Source organism: Salvelinus fontinalis, chromosome 11 (genome assembly GCF_029448725.1).
Source record: "Salvelinus fontinalis isolate EN_2023a chromosome 11, ASM2944872v1, whole genome shotgun sequence".
In the NCBI taxonomy this organism is placed as follows: domain Eukaryota; kingdom Metazoa; phylum Chordata; class Actinopteri; order Salmoniformes; family Salmonidae; genus Salvelinus; species Salvelinus fontinalis.
The window spans coordinates 22620838-22640549 of NC_074675.1; the positions used below are offsets into that span (position 1 = coordinate 22620838).

General features: G+C 41.8%; 1 protein-coding gene across 4 annotated transcripts; it reads right to left on the reverse strand.

Moving 5' to 3' along the window:
• Positions 1–173: 173 nt before the first annotated feature.
• Positions 174–19637, reverse strand: LOC129865289 (ATP-dependent DNA helicase Q1-like). Of its 4 annotated transcripts, none has more exons than XM_055937948.1 (15): positions 19386–19636; positions 17924–18022; positions 17139–17204; positions 16196–16417; positions 10965–11144; positions 7376–7482; positions 7075–7273; positions 6614–6780; positions 6357–6438; positions 5971–6237; positions 5566–5704; positions 5349–5440; positions 4959–5175; positions 4497–4626; positions 174–1379 (listed from the first exon to the last, which is right to left on the reverse strand). In XM_055937948.1, the coding sequence occupies exons 3-15, from the start codon at positions 17158–17160 to the stop codon at positions 684–686; spliced, it is 2520 nt and encodes an 839-aa protein (XP_055793923.1). In that variant the 5' UTR covers positions 17161–17204; positions 17924–18022; positions 19386–19636; the 3' UTR covers positions 174–683. The 4 variants fall into 4 exon arrangements, with proteins under 4 accessions (XP_055793923.1, XP_055793922.1, XP_055793924.1 ...); XM_055937949.1 differs by lacking the exon at positions 17924–18022 and adding an exon at positions 3359–3480 and having other exon boundaries at positions 1290–1379; positions 4476–4626; positions 19386–19637; XM_055937950.1 differs by lacking the exon at positions 17924–18022 and adding an exon at positions 3359–3480 and having other exon boundaries at positions 1290–1379; positions 19386–19635.
• Positions 19638–19712: the final 75 nt, after the last annotated feature.

Below are 19712 nucleotides of genomic sequence, written 5' to 3' on the forward strand. Positions count from 1 at the left end.
ACAGCGTATGTAGATTCAATATTATTGTTAATTGAATTATTTTCCTGGTACGTGCTCTTACTGTGTTTTTGGGGGGTTAGTGGAACTCAAAAGGCATTATTAGAAAATATACCAGAATAGGATGCATAAAAACTAACTTTACAACCAAAAGATAGAAATGTTTCATGTGAACATTTCAATTTTAAATCAATGTTTATTAATGATAGCCAAATATTATACTGTGCTTCACAAATGTGAATGGACCTTCTCAAAGCTGCAGTATTATAAAACGTATTCGAGCGAATCAAACTCACTAGCGTGCACATTGTGGCTGTTAGATTAGGGAATGCTCGAATATTAAAAAAAAAAAAAAAAGTTACAAATTATACATTGTGAAAACATTCTTCAGTTCAACAAACCTTTCAGTTCATGTGTGGTAGTTTATCCAAAACAAACCAGCTCTTCATTCTTTATCTTAGGCTAACCAGTGGTATTGATCCAACAGTAAAATATTACAATCTCAAACTAACTTGGATGGGGATATTCTCTCAGTCAAAGCCATTCCAGAAAAATAGAACAGGTGTTACAAAAAAAGTAGACTTGTCTGCCCCAGGGCTCTAGCTCTGGCAACGTAAGACCTGTAAAAAAGAGAGATACAGTAGTGTCCACATCTGAACGTCAACTGTCCCAGGGAAGGTCAATCGTTATCTTTGCATGAGTTTCCTTCTGGAGCTGACTCTGTTCCACAGGTTGCGTGCTGTCCGGGCGATGGTTGAGCCACGGGGGAGGTGCAGGCTCTTTAGTGGCTCTCTGATACAGGCCAGCACCCCTGGGTCTGAGCACCCCTGATTCTGCAAGTACTCATGGGAAATGTCGTTTATCTGCCTCAGCTGTTTGCTGTAGTAGTTCCTCAGGTCACAGAGCTCCTCCACTGCAGCCTCGGAGATGATGGAGACCTGGGAGGGAGAGTTGACCAATGCTGGCCTCTGGTGTTCAGAGTCTGTAACCGCAGCTTCTGAGGGAGCTAGGACTGCAGCAAGAGCAGCAGTACAGGGTTTCCTTCGCTTCTTTTGGGGGGTTGTTGATTTAGGTTTAGAATTTCGTTTTAATGGCGGTAATGGGGATTCGCTGTCATTAACTTTCTCTATAATATGGATCTCTACGTCTACTTCAATGGCAGTGGGCTGGGCAGCAGTAGGGTCATTCTGGTCCTCCCGTGTCTGGCTTTCTGTCTGGTCATGGTCCTTGTCTTGTTTCCTGACCAGATTCTGCTGCTCTTTATGCATCTTATACAGTTTGTTGCATCTGGGAGGGGGAGTGCTGCTGTCGTTGGGGGCAACGGGAGGAGGGGACTGGGAGGTCACCACCACCTCTTTAGCTCCACCAGCTAATTGGTCCTCCTGTGGGAGACAAAGGGAAGTGTCAGTGACCCTTGACTTAACTGAAGAACCAATCATAAATCGAAGATGGTTGACTTGGGACTGGGCATGCTGTTATACAGAACCATGTTCGTGAACCCCAATGTTAGTGTAGCATAGTGTGAGTTAGTGAAAGCATGCTCCATAATGAATCTACAGCCATGTGTGTATACATTGACAAGACATACACACAGGGCTGAGTTACGACGCAAACCATGAAAGCTGTAACAATGGTTGAGTGTTTACAGAAATACAGTACCAGTCAAAAGTTGAGACACACCGACTCATTCAAGGGTTTCTTTATTTTTACTATTTTCTACATTGTAGATTAATAGTGAGGACAACCTATGAAATAACACACATGGAATCATGTACTGTAGTAACCAAAAAAGAAAAAAAAAAGTGTTAAACAAATCAAAATCTATTTTATATTTTTCAAAGTAGCCACCCTTTGCCTTGGATGACAGCTTTGCACACTCTTGGCATTCTCTCAACCAGCTTCATGAGGAATGCTTTTCCAATAGTCTTGAAGGACTTCCCACATATGCTGAGCACTTGTTAGCTGCTTTTCCTTCACTCTACGGTCCAACTCATCCCAAACCATGTCAATTGGGTTGAGGTCGGATGATTGTGGAGGCCAGGTCATCTGATGCAGCACTCCATCACTCTCCTCCTTGGTCAAATAGCCCTTACACAACCTAGAGGTGTGTTTTGGGTCATTGTCCTGTTGAAAAACAAATGATAGTCCTACTAAGCGCAAACCAGATGGGATGGCGTATTGCTGCAGAAAGCTGTGGTAGCCATGCTGGTTAAGTGTGCCTTGAATTCTAAATTAATCACTGACAGTGTAACCAGCAAAGCACCCCCACACCACCTCCATGTTTCACAGGGGGAACCACACATGCGATGTTCATCAGTTCACCTACTCTGCATCTCAAAGACAAGGCGGTTGGAACCAAAAATCAAACATTTGGACTCATTGGACCAAAAGGACAGATTTCCACCAGTCTAATGTCCATTGCTCGTGTTTCTTGGCCCAAGAAAGTCTCTTCTTCGTACTGGTGTCCTTTAGTAGTGGTTCCTTTGCAGCATTTCGACCATGAAGGCCTGATTCACGCAGCCTCCTCTGAACAGTTGATGTTGAGATGTGTCTGTTACTTGAACTCTGAAACATTTATTTGGGCTGCAATCTGAGGTGCAGTTCACTCTAATGAACTTATCCTCTGCAGCAGAGGTAACTCTGGGTCTTCCTTTCCTGTAGCGGTCCTCATGAGAGCGCTTGATTGTTTTTGCGACAGCACTGGAAGAAAGTTTCCGCATTCACTGACCTTCCTGTCTTAAAGTAATGATGGACTGTCGTTTCTCTTTGCGTATTTGAGCTGTTCTTGACATAATATGGACTTGGTCTTTTACCAAATAGGGCTGTTATGTATACCAACCCTTCCTTGTCACAACACAACTGATCGGCTCAAACACATTAAGGAAAGAAATTCCACAAATTAACTTTAGACAAGGCACAGCTGTTAATTGAAATGCATTCCAGGTGACTACCTCATGAAGTTGGTTGAGAGAATGCCAAGCATGTGCAAAGCTGTCATCAAGACAAAGGGTGGTTACTTTGAAGATTCTCAAATATAAAATATATTTTCATTTAACACTTTTTTGGTTACTACATGATTACATGTGTTATTTCATAGTTTTGATGTCTTCACTATTATTCTACAATGTAGAAAATAGTAAAAATAAAGAAAAAACCTGGAATGAGTAGGTGTGTCCAAACTTTTGACTGATACTGTATGACATCATGCATATTTAATTATTTTAGGAATAATTATGCATTCTGTAAGGATATCATTCAGGACCAAACATTACACATGTCTTTAACCTAATTGACATATACATGGTTGCCCAGTGCCATGCCATAGATGCAGTGGGTTGAATAGAGAATCAGGGAACTGTACTTTTTCTTTGGTATCTTCAGGGGGCACTAGAGGTCTTTCTTGACTTTCTTCCTGACAGAGGAGTTTGTAGCATTGTCACCAGATCTCTTTCCTTCTTTGGTCTTTACCTGGGACACTTTTACCTGTAGGTCATCAACAACAGCTTTAACCTGCCTGTCTCTCTCACACACACACAAACCTAAGCTAAGCTAAGCTAGGTGTGGATAATAACGTAAGCAGAGAAGAGTTTAAGAAGTGACATGAGAACCAGAAACATGAATCATTCCCATATGAAGGTGTTAGGATTGATTGTTATCAACCATTGCCGGCACCTTGGTCACATTTAGCAAATATCAACATGGATTAGATAAGATCTCAGCAACACCCAAAACCACAGCTGTTGTACTGCACTTGGAGCCCTGGTATCGGTGCCTGTCTGGTATTACGCAACACTACATTGTTTAGAAAACCTACAGCATTAGAACTACAGTGATTTACATATACAGTGATTAGGGAAATCTGTGTTTTGTTTACAGTAAGTGTGCTAATGACAATCAAGGGTGATAAGAATGATTCTACTCAATATTTAAAATCATAATTAACATTGATAAAAGGGAAACGCTCTGATTTTGTTCAAAATGACAAAGAAACAAAATCCAGATCTTTATCCGATGGCCTGAAAGGAAAGGAAACTGACAACATAGTTCACTTACCTGCTGGTAAGTAGACAAGTAAACAATAGAGGTATTCAGAGCAGATACAGAGAAGACAAAAACAGATTGAAAGAGCATAGAAGATGGGGCAAAGACATACAAGGAGAAGAGGATTGAGACGGTGAGAAACAGGTTGAGTAAAGTACTACTTTAAACGGGGAAATAATTACGTTACACTGAAACATTTCAGTCAGAAGTAGAAATAGAAAAATAAAATGTGATAAGCAGAAAAGATAAGACATCCCAGGATGATGCATTTCAGACAAAAGTGGCTTCCTAGCCTTAGTCTGCACGGACTAGAACAAATTTCCCCCAAAAAAAGTTAATACCGGGTAGTCAACTATCATATCGATTCCGTGCAGCTGGAGGAGGCCACTTTAGTCTATTGAGATGCACCCAAAGGCTTTCCTGAATGATTTCTGTACCGTTTGCTGTGTAGTACTGACCGTGTTTGCTTCCAGGCCTGTCCTCCTCGTCTTCATGGTGATGGAGTGACTCTGGTTCTTCAGCATTGGGGCCTTACGACCCAGCTTCAGGTAGAAGTAGGTGGTGTACGGAGTGAAACTGAAGTCTTCACTGTGGAGACCATTTTAAGAAGGGGGTAAACAAAGATCAACATTCTAAAAGCAACCAGCTGTGCACTAGTACAAGTCCATTATGACCTGCTCACAATTCTCTCCAGCCTGCACTCTTGACAACCCTATTTGTCCTTAGTCAGTACCTGGTTTAAGACAAGGATGTGTTCTTTAGGGAGGTACTGCCTGAAATAAAAACAATTTTTTTATGCAAAAGTTTTTCCTATGATGTGCCCCACTGAACATGCCCTAGGTCATAGGCCTACCTGAGGTAGCCCTGCAGCAGTAAGCATATTGAGCTGGAAAGGGGTTTAAAGTTAAGTCAGTCAGTACCTGAGATATCCCTGCAGCAATAGGCTTGTGATGACGGCCTCCACCTCCAGGCGAGACAGGGTGGTGGTCTGGATCATCTTCCTGCGTTTGGCCGGACCCTTCCCCATCCACGCCTCGGTCACCTTCAGGGGGGTCAGCTTCTCGTCCAGAGAGCCCGCCAGCTCCAAAATCTGGACCACATCTTTAGCATGCTGCGTGATGTCCACCGTGATGTAGTCTGGATGGAAACACAGGTATACTAGGTATGAAGACTCAACATAAATTATGCTAGCTCTTTCGATTAGATGGGAGAGTGACTCATATGCCCAATTCCAAATCTACCCATATGCCCCTAGCATGCCATGTATGTTCGATTTGAAAAGTGGTATGTTCACCATATTGTACTCATACCATTGCCACGGCGACAGACATCACACATCTTGTTGCATCCTTCATTGTCCCAAACCTCATCAAAGTGAACAGCGATCACTGAGCGCCGACACCTTAAAACAATAGAGATACACACGTACTGTACCCTTGAGATCCTCAAACAGCTATCTACACAACTGAAATTGTCACAAGTAATCTAGTGATGTCAATGAGAGTTGTGATTGGTCCAGCTCAGTACCTGTCTATGTTCTGACAGTAGTCGACCATGGTCAGCAGCTTCTGTTGTCCTACATTCTCCATGACAACCATGGTGCTGATCCTGAAGATGTCGTTGAAGCCAAAGTACACAATGCAGTCAGCCGGCTTATCGTCTCTGCCTGGAGGAATGGAGAGAGGACCATGTTAATGATAAGGGAAAAATAAGTTAGGAGTTAAGAGGAAAAGAGTTTTAAAAAAAACTGGCTGCGGTCGAAGTAGAAGTGCAATTGGAAAATCAGAGGGGGGAAAAAATACTTTAAAATGTAGAAATAGTACTCCTCTTTTTCTGAAGTCAAGGGATCAGGTGTTGTTCCTAAATTATCACATTTTTGAGTGGGGAGATTTTTTACATTCTTTTTTTATAATAAAAAAAAAAGTTGTCTACCTGCTCGTCCGCTCTCCTGATAGTAGTTCTCTATGGACTTGCTGATGGTGTGATGGATGACAAATCTGACGTCAGGCTTGTCAATCCCCATCCCGAACGCCACAGTAGCTACCACCACCTGGATCTTGTTGTTGGCCCATTTGCGGTGAACCCGTGACTTGTCCTCTGGATTCATGTTAGCGTGGTATGGATATGCATTGATGCCTTTCTTCTGTAGGTCTGCCGACACAGTCTCTGCATCTTTCTGGGAAAACACGTACACTATCCCTGCCAAAAGCAGAAGCATAATACCTCAAGTCTGGATAACAAGCTGCTGATGTTTGTCACATTTCGAAAATGTGACAAACTGAATTTTGAACTATTCTTCGTTTTTCCTTTCAAAGTACCTGACTGGTCCTTATATCTCTCCTTGATCAGTGCTGAGATGTCACTGATTGAATCATCACTGTTTGGGTCTTTAAGAAGTACCTGAGAGATACAAAAACAGTACAGATCCTCAATACTTCAGTGCAGAGACACAGCAGGAATCTTAACAAGCATCCCCTTTAGTAAAACAAGTGTGTGTATTTTTAAAGGTCAAAAGAACAACAGGTGTTTGCCAAGCAGGTGGTGGCCAGGTGTGTATGGTTGCCATGACGCCCACCTCGTAGTAGAGGTTGGTGCGGTTGAAGGAGGCAGTGAGTGTGACTGGCTCAGGGACACACAGGATCTTTTGACAGTCCTTTAGAACACTGCTGGTTGCTGTGGCCGTTAGCCCTAACAACGGAACCTTTGGGAATTGCCTCTTCAGGATCCCCAGGAGCTTGTAGTCTGGCGGGAGAGGAGGGGTAGTTGGCTATCAGCCCCAGACAAACATCACAGCATACTACTTAGAATGAAGCAATCTATTGGGCATGCATTCTAAGTGGTATGCATAGAGATACATTGACGTGTTCTGTTTAATTATATGGGGATATCCTTGTTTGGGTATTGTAATGTAAAACAGAGTTATTAGAATTTTACTTTGAGTGATTTGATAGAGTAGCCCTTTACCTTCCACAACAAAGTAAGGAGACTAATAAAAAGTAAATAGCCAATATACAGTACAGTTGTACGGTCTCTCACCAGGTCTGAAGTCGTGTCCCCACTGGCTGCAGCAATGCACCTCGTCCACAGCAATATGGCTAAGCCTTCCTGCGTTGTAGGCCTTCTCCAGCCTCGACATCAGCAGCTTGCTCTTCGCTATCTTCTCTGGGGTCACATACAGCAGCTTGAAAAGCGATTTGGTGTCCGTCATCCCCGCTAGGACCATTTTAGCATGTTCCTTAGGTACATAGCAGAAGTCTAATAAAACACAAATCCTAAAAAAGGTATAATCAATACCAGCCAAGTATCAATAATGTGTCGAAAATGTGTTGGTTATTACCTTACTGCTGGATGCGTTGAGAGACACGGCTTCAACGTCAATGGACTTTAAGTACATGAGCTGATCCTCCATCAGAGAAACTAGGGGACATACGACCAGAGTGAAACCTGGAGGCACACAAACACACGTTAAAATAACACTGCAGTGAGTAATGGCTGCAACCATTTGCGATCAGAGCTTTTAAAGTCAGACCAATTTAGTCGCATATGTGACCAAATATTTTGCTGTGCGACCAGGAGTTTTATTTTGGGAGCACAGTGCGCCTAGGGGAAAAAACCTCCCTGATAATAGTTGTATTAAAGGCTGCACCGTTGTTTCCAAATTCCCTAGAGAAAAAGGGAGCGCAGATTCGTTAGCATCATGGTTGCTCCATTACTACAGCGAAAATGGCTTACTTCTAGAACAACTAGGTCAAAAGATATGACCCATATTACCAGTGCAACATTTTTACTTTCCTATAGCGGATGACCGGGACCGCATTTTACATTCATGAACCACGTCATGGGCCGTTCTAAAGCTATTTGCGTGTCGTTAAACATTTGTTTACCTCATTGGCTAGCTAGCTGACACCTCGTCATAAATTTAAGCAGGAGAGAAGTCTCTCTCTACCCTTCAGTATCAACCAAAAGAATGACTTTGTTCGCAGACACTTGGGGAATGGTCAGTGGGTAGATGTAGAAGACGAATGTCATATTGTGATGTTATTAAAAACTGTATGGACCAAATACTGTAACTTGGAAAGGATACCCCTTTATCTGTCAAGTTTCCCTCCAATACGTTGTGGGAATTATATACAGATAATATGAAAGTATTTTTGTTGAGATCGGAATGTGATTTTAGGAGTTGTCATAGAACGTCTAATCATATCCTTTGCACTTTAAGTAGCCACGCCCCGAGGGAGGTCAAAGAGCTTGTCAGCATGACAGAATACCCCTTTTTACCAAGAGTGCATAAAGGCTTGGAAGAGGAGTCAACCTTTAGACCAGGAAACATGAGGCGGAGAGCTACATGTTTGAAATGGTTGACCAGGACACCGCCAATCTGCACCTGCGTGTGTAAAGTGATTTGAAACTTTGACCATCTACCCGAGGTGGAGAGAGAACTCCCCTCCCAGACAGAAACTGGTACAGCTAAGAGGAAGTTCTGAGGAAACACCCCATGGAGACTGGACAACTAAGAAGGACAGTGTGACCTCCGGGGGACAATCAGAGCATGTACAAGTTGCCCACAGGAAAGGCCCACCCAACCCTTTCCAAGAAGGCTTGGTTCAGACACGAGATAAACAACGAACAATGGCATTTCACACAAATACATTCATGATTTCTTACTCCAAACAGGCGGCGGTTCGTGAGCAAACTATATGATTAGCGTTGCTGTGAGAATCGTTCTGAAATGTCGAAGATAAGTGTGCCTTTTTCCTCTCCACCACTCTCCATCTATGTTGTAACAAGCCGTCTCATCTTGTCAGTCCACTAGGGACCTTTGTCTCATGTACAGTTGAAGTCAGAAGTTTACATACACTTAGGTTGGAATCAATAAAACTCGTTTTTCAACCACTCCAAAAATGTCTTGTTAACAAACTATAGTTTTAGCAAGACAATTAGGACATCTACTTTGTGCATGACACAAGTCATTTTTCCAACAATTGTTTACAGACAGATTATTTCACTGTATCACAATTCCAGTGGGTCAGAAGTTTACATACACAAAGTTGACTGTGCCTTTAAAACAGCTTGGAAAATTCCAGAAAATGTTATGGCTTTAGAAGCTTCTGATAGGCTAATTTACACAATTTGAGTCAATTGAAGGTGTACCTGTGGATTTATTTCAAGGACTACCTTCAAACTCAGTGCCTCTTTGCTTGACATGATGGGAAAAATCGAAAGAAATCAGCCAAGACCTCATAAGAAAATGTGTACAAGTCTGGTTCATCCTTGGGAGCAATTTCCAAATGCCTGAAGGTATCACATTCTTCTGTACAAACAATAGTACGCAAGTATAAACACCATGGGACCAAGCAGCCGTCATACCGCTCAGGAAGGAGACGTGTTCTGTCTCCTAGAGATAAACGTACTTCGGTGCGAAAAGTGCAAATCAATCCCAGAACAACAGCAAAGGACCTTGTGAAGATGCTGGAGGAAACAGGTACAAAGTATCTATATCCACAGTAAAACGAGTCCTATATCGACATAACCTGAAAGGCCGCTCAGCAAAGAAGCCACTGCTCCAAAATCTCCATAAGAAAGCCAGACCACTGTTTGCAACTGCACATGGGGACAAAGATCGTACTTTTTGGAGAAATGTCCTCTGGTCTGATGAAACAAAAATCAAACTGTTTGGCCATAATGACCATCGTTATGTTTGTAGGAAAAAAGGGGGAGGCTTGCATGCCGAAGAACACCATCCCAACCGTGAAGCACGGGGGTGGCAGCATCATGTTGTGGGGGGGCTTTCCTGCAGGAGGGACTGGTGGACTTCACAAAATAGATGGCATCATGAGGGAGGAAAAGTATGTGGATATATTGAAGCAACATCTCAAGACATCAGTCAGAAAGTTGAAGCTTGGTCGCAAATGGGTCTTCCAACTGAACAATGATCCCAAGCATATTTCCAAAGTTGTGGCAAAGTGGCTTAAGGACAACAAAGTCAAGGTATTGGAGTGGCCATCACAAAGCCCTGACCTCGAGCCTATAGAAAATTTGTGGGCAGAACTGAAAAAGCGTGTGCGAGCAAGGAGGCTTAGTTACACCAGCTCTGTCAGGGGGAATGGGACAAAATTCACCGAACTTATTGTGGGAAGCTTGTGGAGGGCTACCCGAAAGGTTTACCCAAGTTAAACAATTTAAAGGCAATGCTACCAAATACTAATTAAGTGTATGTAAACTTCTGACCCACTGGGAATATGATGAAAGAAATAAAAGCTGAAATAAATCATTCTCTCTACTATTATTCTGACATTTCACATTCTTACAATAAAGTGGTGATCCTAATTGACTAAAGAAAGGGAATTTTTACTTGGATTAAATGTCAGGGATTGTGAAAAACTGAGTTTAAATGTATTTGGCTAAGGTGTATGTAAACTTCCGACTTCAACAGTAAGTGTGTGTGTATTCTGCGTTATTATTTAGTTAGCTAGTAAATAAATGATTCAACCAATTTGTGTAGTACTGTGTAGTAGTGAATAATGCTGGGGTTTTTGCAGATCCAAGAAGGTTACGATCGTTCAGAATGAGTATTTGATAAGAGGTAGTGATTAACAAGATGTTTGTTTATCGATGTTATAGGTAAAGACCTTATAGAGTTTAATTTGGGAGATGGTAACTCTGTAAACAACTTCTTCCGTGGTGTACCAAAACCTAATGAGTTAATTGTTACACTATTAATTTAAAATAGGGTAACAATTAAACAAACATAGTTAGTGGATTAAATAAATAATGAAAGTAAAAAGTCACAACACACAATTATTCAATGAACTGTAACATTAGGCTTTTCAGTATATGCACGTCACCTGGTGTGGATGTGTGTGTGTGTCTGTATCTACGCATAAGTGAATTTTGTGTGTGTGCGCGTTTGTGCATTCTCCCCTTACCCTCAGAGCAGACTGCAGGTAGCTGATAGCAGAGGCTTTTCCCTCGTCCAGTGGGCATCACTAGGAAGAGGTCTTTACCAGACATACTAAGGTTGATGGCCTTCAGCTGTAGAGGACGAAACTTAGAGAGCTGGAACGCATCCTTCAGATTCTGCTCCAGCTCTGTAGACCACGAGAAATCTAGGTTTGGAAAGAAAACATTCAAGCATGTCAAAATACAGTACAGCAATATATTCAGCCTTCAAGATTATAGCCTACCTAATAAAATAGCACTTTGGACACAACCTACATATTTATTTATTTTTTAATTTAAATGTTTGCTCAATTCAGCTCTTTGAAAGATAACCTATCTTATTGGATGTGAACATATCAGACCTGAGTTAAAATACATGTGTACTTGATTATTTGTTATAGAAAAATGTATTTTCTATGTATTTGTGCATTTTCAAATAAATGTAGCCGGAATCAACTGCTTCTATTGGAAGTACTTTAATTTCCTATAAATAGCCTTATATTTGAAAATATTTTTCAAATACTTTTTCTAAATACCTTATTTCAATGAATGGGAGTGTATTTGAGTCAATGTATGAGTGTTGTCAAATACATACCAATATTCAACTACTTGTCTTTTCAAAAAATAAAATATCTGAATACCTACCTAGAAATGTATGTGAAAGAGGTTGAGACTTTTAAAATGGTATTTGAACCCAGGTCTGGAACATATTACGCACACAGCAGTGTGGTTGTGCTTCTAAATTAATTTAACTAACTAACTAACTAACTAACTAACAAGCAAACAAACAAACATATACATAGTGGGGAGAACAAGTATTTGATACACTGCCGATTTTGCAGGTTTTCCTACTTACAAAGCATGTAGAGGTCTGTAGTTTTTAATCATAGGTACACTTCAACTGTGAGAGACGGAATCTAAAACAACAATCCAAAAAAATCACATTGTATAATTTAAGTAATTCATTTGCATTTTATTGCATGACATAAGTATTTGATCACCTACCTACCAACCAGTAAGAATTCCGGCTCTCACAGACCTGTTAGTTTTTCTTTAAGAAGCCCTCCTGTTCTCCACTCATTACCTGTATTAACTGCACCTGTTTGAACTCGTTACCTGTATAAAAGACACCTGTCCACACACTCAATCAAACAGACTCAAACCTCCCCACAATGGCCAAGACCAGAGAGCTGTGTAAGGACATCAGGTGTAAAATTGTAGACCTGCACAAGGCTGGGATGGGCTACAGGACAATAGGCAAGCAGCTTGGTGAAGGCAACAACTGTTGGCACAATTATTCGAAAATGGAAGAAGTTCAAGATGACGGTCAATCACCCTCGGTCTGGGGCTCCATGCAAGATCTCACCTTGTGGGGCATCAATGATCATGAGGAAGGTGAGGGATCAGCCCAGAACTCCACGGCAGGACCTGGTCAATGACCTGAAGAGAGCTGGGACCACAGTCTCAAAGAAAACCATTAGTAACACACTACGCCGTCATGGATTTAAATCCTGCAGCGCACGCAAGGTCCCCCTGCTCAAGCCAGCGCATGTCCAGGTCCATCTGAAGTTTGCCAATGACCATCTGGATGATCCAGAGGAGGAATGGGAGAAGGTCATGTGGTCTGATGAGACAAAAATAGAGCTTTATGGTCTAAACTCCACTCGCCGTGTTTGGAGGAAGAAGAAGGATGAGTACAACCCCAAGAACACCATCCCAACCGTGAAGCATGGAGGTGGAAACATCATTCTTTGTGGATGCTTTTCTGCAAAGGGGACAGGACGACTGCACCGTATTGAGGGAAGGATGGATGGGGCCATGTATCGCGAGATCTTGGCCAACAACCTCCTTCCCTCAGTAAGAGCATTGAAGATGGGTCGTGGCTGGGTCTTCCAGCATGACAACGACCCGAAACACACAGCCAGGGCAACTAAGGAGTGGCTCCATAAGAAGCATTTTAAGATCCTGGAGTGGCCTAGCCAGTCTCCAGACCTGAACCCAACAGAAAATCTTTGGAGGGAGCTGAAAGTCCGTATTGCCCAGCGACAGCCCCGAAACCTGAAGGATCTGGAGAAGGTCTGTATGGAGGACCAAAATCCCTGCTGCAGTGTGTGCAAACCTGGTCAAGAACTACAGGAAATGTATGATCTCTGTAATTGCAAACAAAGGTTTCTGTACCAAATATTAAGTTCTGCTTTTCCGATGTATCAAATACTTATGTCATGCAATAAAATGCTAATTAATTACTTAAAAATCATACAATGTGATTTTCTAGATTTTTGTTTTAGATTCCGTCTCTCACAGTTGAAGTGTACCTATGATAAAAAATTATAGACCTCTACATGCTTTGTAAGTAGGAAAACCTGCAAAATCGGCAGTGTATCAAATACTTGTTCTCCCCACTGTATGTACAGTTGAAGTCGGAAGTTTACATACACCTTAGCCAAATACATTTAAACTCAGTTTGACAATTCCTGACATTTAATCCTAGTAAAAATTCCCTTTCTTAGGTCAGTTAGGATCACCACTTTATTTTAAGAATGTGAAATGTCAGAATAATAGTAGAGAATTATTTATTTCAGCTTGTATTTCTTTCATCACATTCCCAGTGGGTCAGAAGTTTACATGCACTCAATTAGTATTTGGTAGCATTGCCTTTAAATTGTTTAACTTGGTTCAAACGTTTTGGGTAGCCTTCCACAAGCTTCCCACAATAAGTTGGGTGAATTTTGTCCCATTCCTCCTGACAGAGCTGGTGTAACTAAGCCTCCTTGCTCGCACACGCTTTTTCAGTTCTGCCCACAAATGTTCTATAGGATTTAGGTCAGGGCTTTGTGTTGGCCACTCCAATACCTTGACTTTGTTGTCCTTAAGCCACTTTGCCACAACTTTGGAAATATGCTTGGGATCATTGTTCAGTTGGAAGACCCATTTGCGACCAAGCTTTAACTTCCTGACAATTGTCTTGAGATGTTGCTTCAATATATCCACATACTTTTCCTCCCTCATGATGCCATCTATTTTGTGAAGTCCACCAGTCCCTCCTTCAGCAAAGCACCCCCACAACATGATGCTGCCATCCACGTGCTTCACGGTTTGGATGGTGTTCTTCGGCTTGCAAGCCTCCCCCTTTTTCCTCCAAACATAACTATGGTCATTATGGTCAAACAGTTCTATTTTTGTTTCATCAGACCAGAGGACATTTCTCCAAAAAGTACGATCTTTGTCCCCATGTGCAGTTGCAAACCGTAGTCTGGGTTTTCTATGGCGGTTTTGGAGCAGTGGCTTCTTCTTTGCTGAGCGGCCTTTCAGGTTATGTCGATATAGGACTCGTTTTACTGTGGCTATAGATACTTTGTACCTGTTTCCTCCAGCATCTTCACAAGGTCCTTTGCTGTTGTTCTGGGATTGATTTGCACTTTTCGCACCAAAGTACGTTCATCTCTAGGAGACAGAACGCGTCTCCTTCCTGAGCAGTATGGCGGTTGCGTGGTCCCATGGTGTTTATACTTGCGTACTATTGTTTGTACAGATTAACGTGGCACCTTCAGGCATTTGGAAATTGCTCCCAAGGACGAACCAGACTTGTGGAGGTCTACAATTTTTTTTCTTGATGTCTTGGCTGATTTCTTTTGATTTTCCCATGTCGTTAAGCAAAGAGGCACTGAGTTTGAAGGTAGTCCTTGAAATACATCCACAGGTACACCTCCAATTGACTCAAATGATGTCAATTAGCCAATCAGATGCTTCTAAATCCATGACATTTTCTGGAATTTCCCAAGCTGTTTAAAGGCACAGTCAACTTTGTGTATGTAAACTTCTGACCCACTGGAATTGTGATACAGTGAATTATAAGTGAAATAATCTGTCTGTAAACAATTGTTGGAAAAATTACTTGTGTCATGCACAAAGTAGATGTCCTAACCAACTTGCCAAAACTATAGTTTGTTAACAAGAAATTTGTGGAGTGCTTGAAAATGAGTTAACAACTCCAACCTAAGTGTATGTAAACTTCTGACTTCAACTGTACATAAGACAAAAACATATTTCCCCCAGTGATAATACACTGCTCAAAAAAATAAAGGGAACACTTAAACAACACAATGTAACTCCAAGTCAATCACACTTCTGTGAAATCAAACTGTCCACTTAGGAAGCAACACTGATTGACAATAAATTTCACATGCTGTTGTGCAAATGGAATAGACAAAAAGTGGAAATTATAGGCAATTAGCAAGACACCCCCAATAAAGGAGTGATTCTGCAGGTGGTGACCACAGACCACTTCTCAGTTCCTATGCTTCCTGGCTGATGTTTTGGTCACTTTTGAATGCTGGCGGTGCTCTCACTCTAGTGGTAGCATGAGACGGAGTCTACAACCCACACAAGTGGCTCAGGTAGTGCAGCTCATGCAGGATGGCACATCAATGCGAGCTGTGCAAGGTTTGCTGTGTCTGTCAGCGTAGTGTCCAGAGCATGGAGGCGCTACCAGGAGACAGGCCAGTACATCAGGAGACGTGGAGGAGGCCGTAGGAGGGCAACAACCCAGCAGCAGGACCGCTACCTCCGCCTTTGTGCAAGGAGGGGCACTGCCAGAGCCCTGCAAAATGACCTCCAGCAGGCCACAAATGTGCATGTGTCAGCATATGGTCTCACAAGGGCTCTGAGGATCTCATCTCGGTACCTAATGGCAGTCAGGCTACATCTGGCGAGCACATGGAGGGCTGTGCGGCCCCACAAAGAAATCCATAACATAGACTGACCAGGTGAATCCAAGGAAAACGCTATCATCTCTTATTGATGTCACTTGTTAAATCCACTTCAAACATTGTAGATGAAGGGGAGTAGACAGGTTAAAGAAGGATTTTTAAACCTTGAGACAATTGAGGCATGGATAGTGCATGTGTGCCATTCAGAGGGTGAATATTAGTAGATGCCAGGCACACAGGTTTGAGTGTGTCAAGAAATGCAACGCTGCTGGGTTTTTCACACTCAAGTTTCCCGTGTGTATCAAGATTGGTCCACCAACCAAAGGACATTCAGAAAACTTGACAACATTCGCCAGCATCCCTGTTGAATGCTTTAGACACCTTACAGAGTCCATGCCCTGACAATTTGAGGCTGTTCTGAGGGCAAAAGTGCAACTCAATATTAGGAAGGTGTTCTTAATGTTTTCTACACATGTGCCACATCCTATACATTATAGCCTCTACTGTACCATCATTCTCATAGCGCAGCAGCTCCTGCTTGGTCATTGCAGGTCCAGATCCAGAGCCTGAGGAGGATCCAGAGGGCTGGGCGGAGTCACATGCCTCCTCCAGCTTGCGGAGCAGCCGTTTCCTCCTGGAGGTCAGCCTAGCCTGCTTCTCCAGCAGCTCAGCTATCTGCAGCTCTACCACCTCCAGCTCTGCCTCCACAGAGTCCAGCTCTGCCTGCACATCTGGGGAGGAGAATATTAACAAAAAAATAAAACCATAATTATTTAACAAAGATTTTTTTGATATGCTTACGACAGAGCAATAATGTAACACACATGCCCCTCTGGTAGGGAGGAGAACAACATGCTAATCATCATTTTATCTTTTAATAACTTTTTCCATCAACTGCAGTCAAAGTTCTCTACGGTATCTAGGCCCTACATATAAATAATATAGAATATGCATTGAACACACATGTGCAAAGACAAGAGTACCATGAATTAGAAACGGAAAACAGCAAGCGCACCTCTCTTTTAAATGCTATGCTAAATCCTTGTAGATAAACACCGTAAATATATGTTTGCCAGGGCCTAAAATCAATCCATTTCAAAGTTTGGCACAATCTGCCCTAGTTAGCCTTCCTCTGGGACCAATGTCATGTGATCCTACACAAGGAGACTATCAAGTCTGACACCTCCAAGTCACTAATGACCTATGTTTCACAGGTAGGGCGCTAATGATGTCAGACACATCAGTCTCTCACAGTCACCACTACACCCTCTGGGGGAGGATAGAGTAGCACCTGTCCCTGTGGACTCAGCTGCTCAGCTCAGTTCTCAAAAACAATAACATATCCAATACCTTGGATGATGAGATCCAAGCTCAGCTCTGTCTGTTTCTCTGTGGGGTTTGTACCATACTTTTGAGAAAGGGGGATAGAAATGTGAGATCACAGTCACTTACCATTGGCACTGTCACTGTCCATTTCCAAGGCAAATCTGCAATCAACCACCTTGCAGACTTATCACACTGTTGAATAAGAGGGGAAAATGTCAGTGTTATGCAATGTAGCTAGGAAGATAGTGCCTTCAGAAAGAATTCCCACCCCTTAAGTTTTTCCTGATTTTGTTGTGTTACAAGCAGCCTGAATTTAAAATGGAATAAAATGAGATTGGGTGTCACTGGCCTACACACAATACCCTAGAATGTCAAAGTGGAATTATGTTTTTAGAAATTATTAAAAGCTGAAATGTCTTGTCAATAAGTATTCAAACCCTTTGCAATAAGTTCAGAAGTAAAAATGTGTTTATCAAGTCACATAATAAGTTGCATGGACTCACTGTGTGCAATTATAGTGTTTAACATGATCTTTTGAATGGCTACCTCATCTCTGTACCCCACACAAACAATTATCTGTAAGGTCCCTGCAGTCGAGAAGTGAATTTCAAAAACAGATTCAACCCCAAAGACCAGGGAGGTTTTCCAACGCCTCTCAAAGAAGGGCACCTATCAGTAGATGGTCTCATCTGCTTCGTTCCTCTGTGCACCTTCCCATTTACACCACAGATCTGTATATAATGATGAGATGCACATCTCCACCCTAACAATGGGAGTCATTGTCCCAAAAGCGGGAAGGTAGTACACAAGATTAGGTCCAAAATAAGCCCATACAAACACACTGGCCTTATTTTTTGACAGATTTTAGCGAAAGTCAAACCTCTCGCTTCGTCTCTTCCTCTATGGTTTACCTCTCACGCCAACAAAGTTGAGAGATCACATCTTCCTCTCTGACAAGCGGTTTCAACTCACTATTTGCATTTGAGGTTTGGTCCAGCAAAATAAGACATCTGGACACAAAAACACATTCAGACATCTTTAGAAGATCCCCAAAATCTATTTTAACCCTACAGTAGATATTACAGTATTTTGTGTAGATATTTGACAAAAAATGACAATTAAAATCCATTTTAATCTCAACTTGTAACAACAAAATGTGGAAAAGGTCAAGGGGTGTTAATACTTTCTGAAGGCACAGAGAACGCATAGCCCCTCGTTGATTATCCCTTACGTATGCAATGTTATTTACATGTTATTTACAGTGCCTTCAGAAAGTATAACGAGTCCCGGGTTGAATATCCCTTTTATACCATGGCTATAATTTAACACATTTTCCGCTAGAAATGTGTTCAACATTCACTTTAGTAGCTAGCAAGCTTACTAGATAGCTACAGTAGCTGCTATGGTTACCAAACAAACAGACCTGCTAGTTTAGCTAACCAAACCATCAGTCCTAGCTTTCCATTATGAAAATGGAATTCAACAATGCCAATAATGTTTTCAATTCGACTATTGCTAAAGCAGCTCAAACATAGAACATGTAATAATGAACTATTGCCATTGAATTCTAGCGTGCAAATATACTGTGCATTATTTAAGCAATAAGTCCCGAAAATATGTGGTATATGGCCAATATACCACGGCTAAAGGCTGTTCTTAAGCATGACTAAGGTATGGTCTTACCACAGCACGACGCAACGCGGAGTAGCCTTGGTATATTGGCCATATACATCTTTTCGGGCCTTATTGCTTAAATAATGCACAGTATATTTGCACGCTAGAATGAAATGCCATCACAAACCCCCGAGGAGCCTTATTGCTATTATAAACGAGTTAGTTACCAATGTAATTAGAGTAGAAAAACTAAATGGGTTGTCATACCCGTGGTATATGGTCTGATATACCATATACCATGCATAAAATACACTTTGAATCTATCCATACATGGACAAGCTGTTTCCTTGAGCTTTGACAAGCAGGCCGGAATGTAAACATTTATTGTGTAAAGTAAACAGACATTTGTGTGAACCGGGAAAGCCACCACACCGTCCTCTTTCTCCATGTGGCTTTACTCTTTGTCTTATAATTTTCTTCATCACATTAGATAGCTAACCAATGATAGTTAGATAGCTAATAGATTACCAATAATCAACCACCCTAGCAGTACGTTAACAAGCCTCCATCGGGAATCAGCCACCTGCTCCAAACAACTAACGTTAATGTTAGCCAACCTAGCTGACCAGCTAGCAAATTATACTTCAACTTTTTGACAGCTACATATTTGTCTAGCCATTAATGATACTAACGTGTGTAACGAAATTATGGAAAAGGAAGGAAAGAGAAATTGAAAGAACAAAGCAAAGCAACACTCACCGTTGACCATTCACTCGCCCCACTTCTTGAGTTTACACTGTTTATTTGCACTCCCTTTTTTCTTGATGGTTGCTAGACAGCTCCCGCCAGTGAAAAAAATAATGTTGTGGAGACCAATCAAATTGCGGTTGCTTTCACTTTCTCCACGGTATGGGGTACATTCAACAAACAAACTGCAATCAATGCTGAATCAATGTTTTATTTTATTTAACCTTTATTTTACAATACAACCTAGAAAACATTTTCTATCCAGAAAATGGACAAGTGTATGTAGGCAGGGCAGACATTTTCGAACAACTACCTGGTTATATTCAGCAGAGAAGTGCT

What these genes read in the sequence shown, in the direction of transcription:
- LOC129865289 (XM_055937948.1), bottom strand. Translation starts at nt 17,160, where the DNA reads ATGGACAGTGACAGTGCCAATG. An exon ending in GGGACACGACTTCAGACCTG is followed by an intron (nt 6,781 to 7,074) that starts GTGAGAGACCGT and finishes CTCTCCCGCCAG; the next exon opens with ACTACAAGCTCCTGGGGATC. An exon ending in TCAGGAGAGCGGACGAGCAG is followed by an intron (nt 5,705 to 5,970) that starts GTAGACAACTTT and finishes CCATTCCTCCAG; the next exon opens with GCAGAGACGATAAGCCGGCT.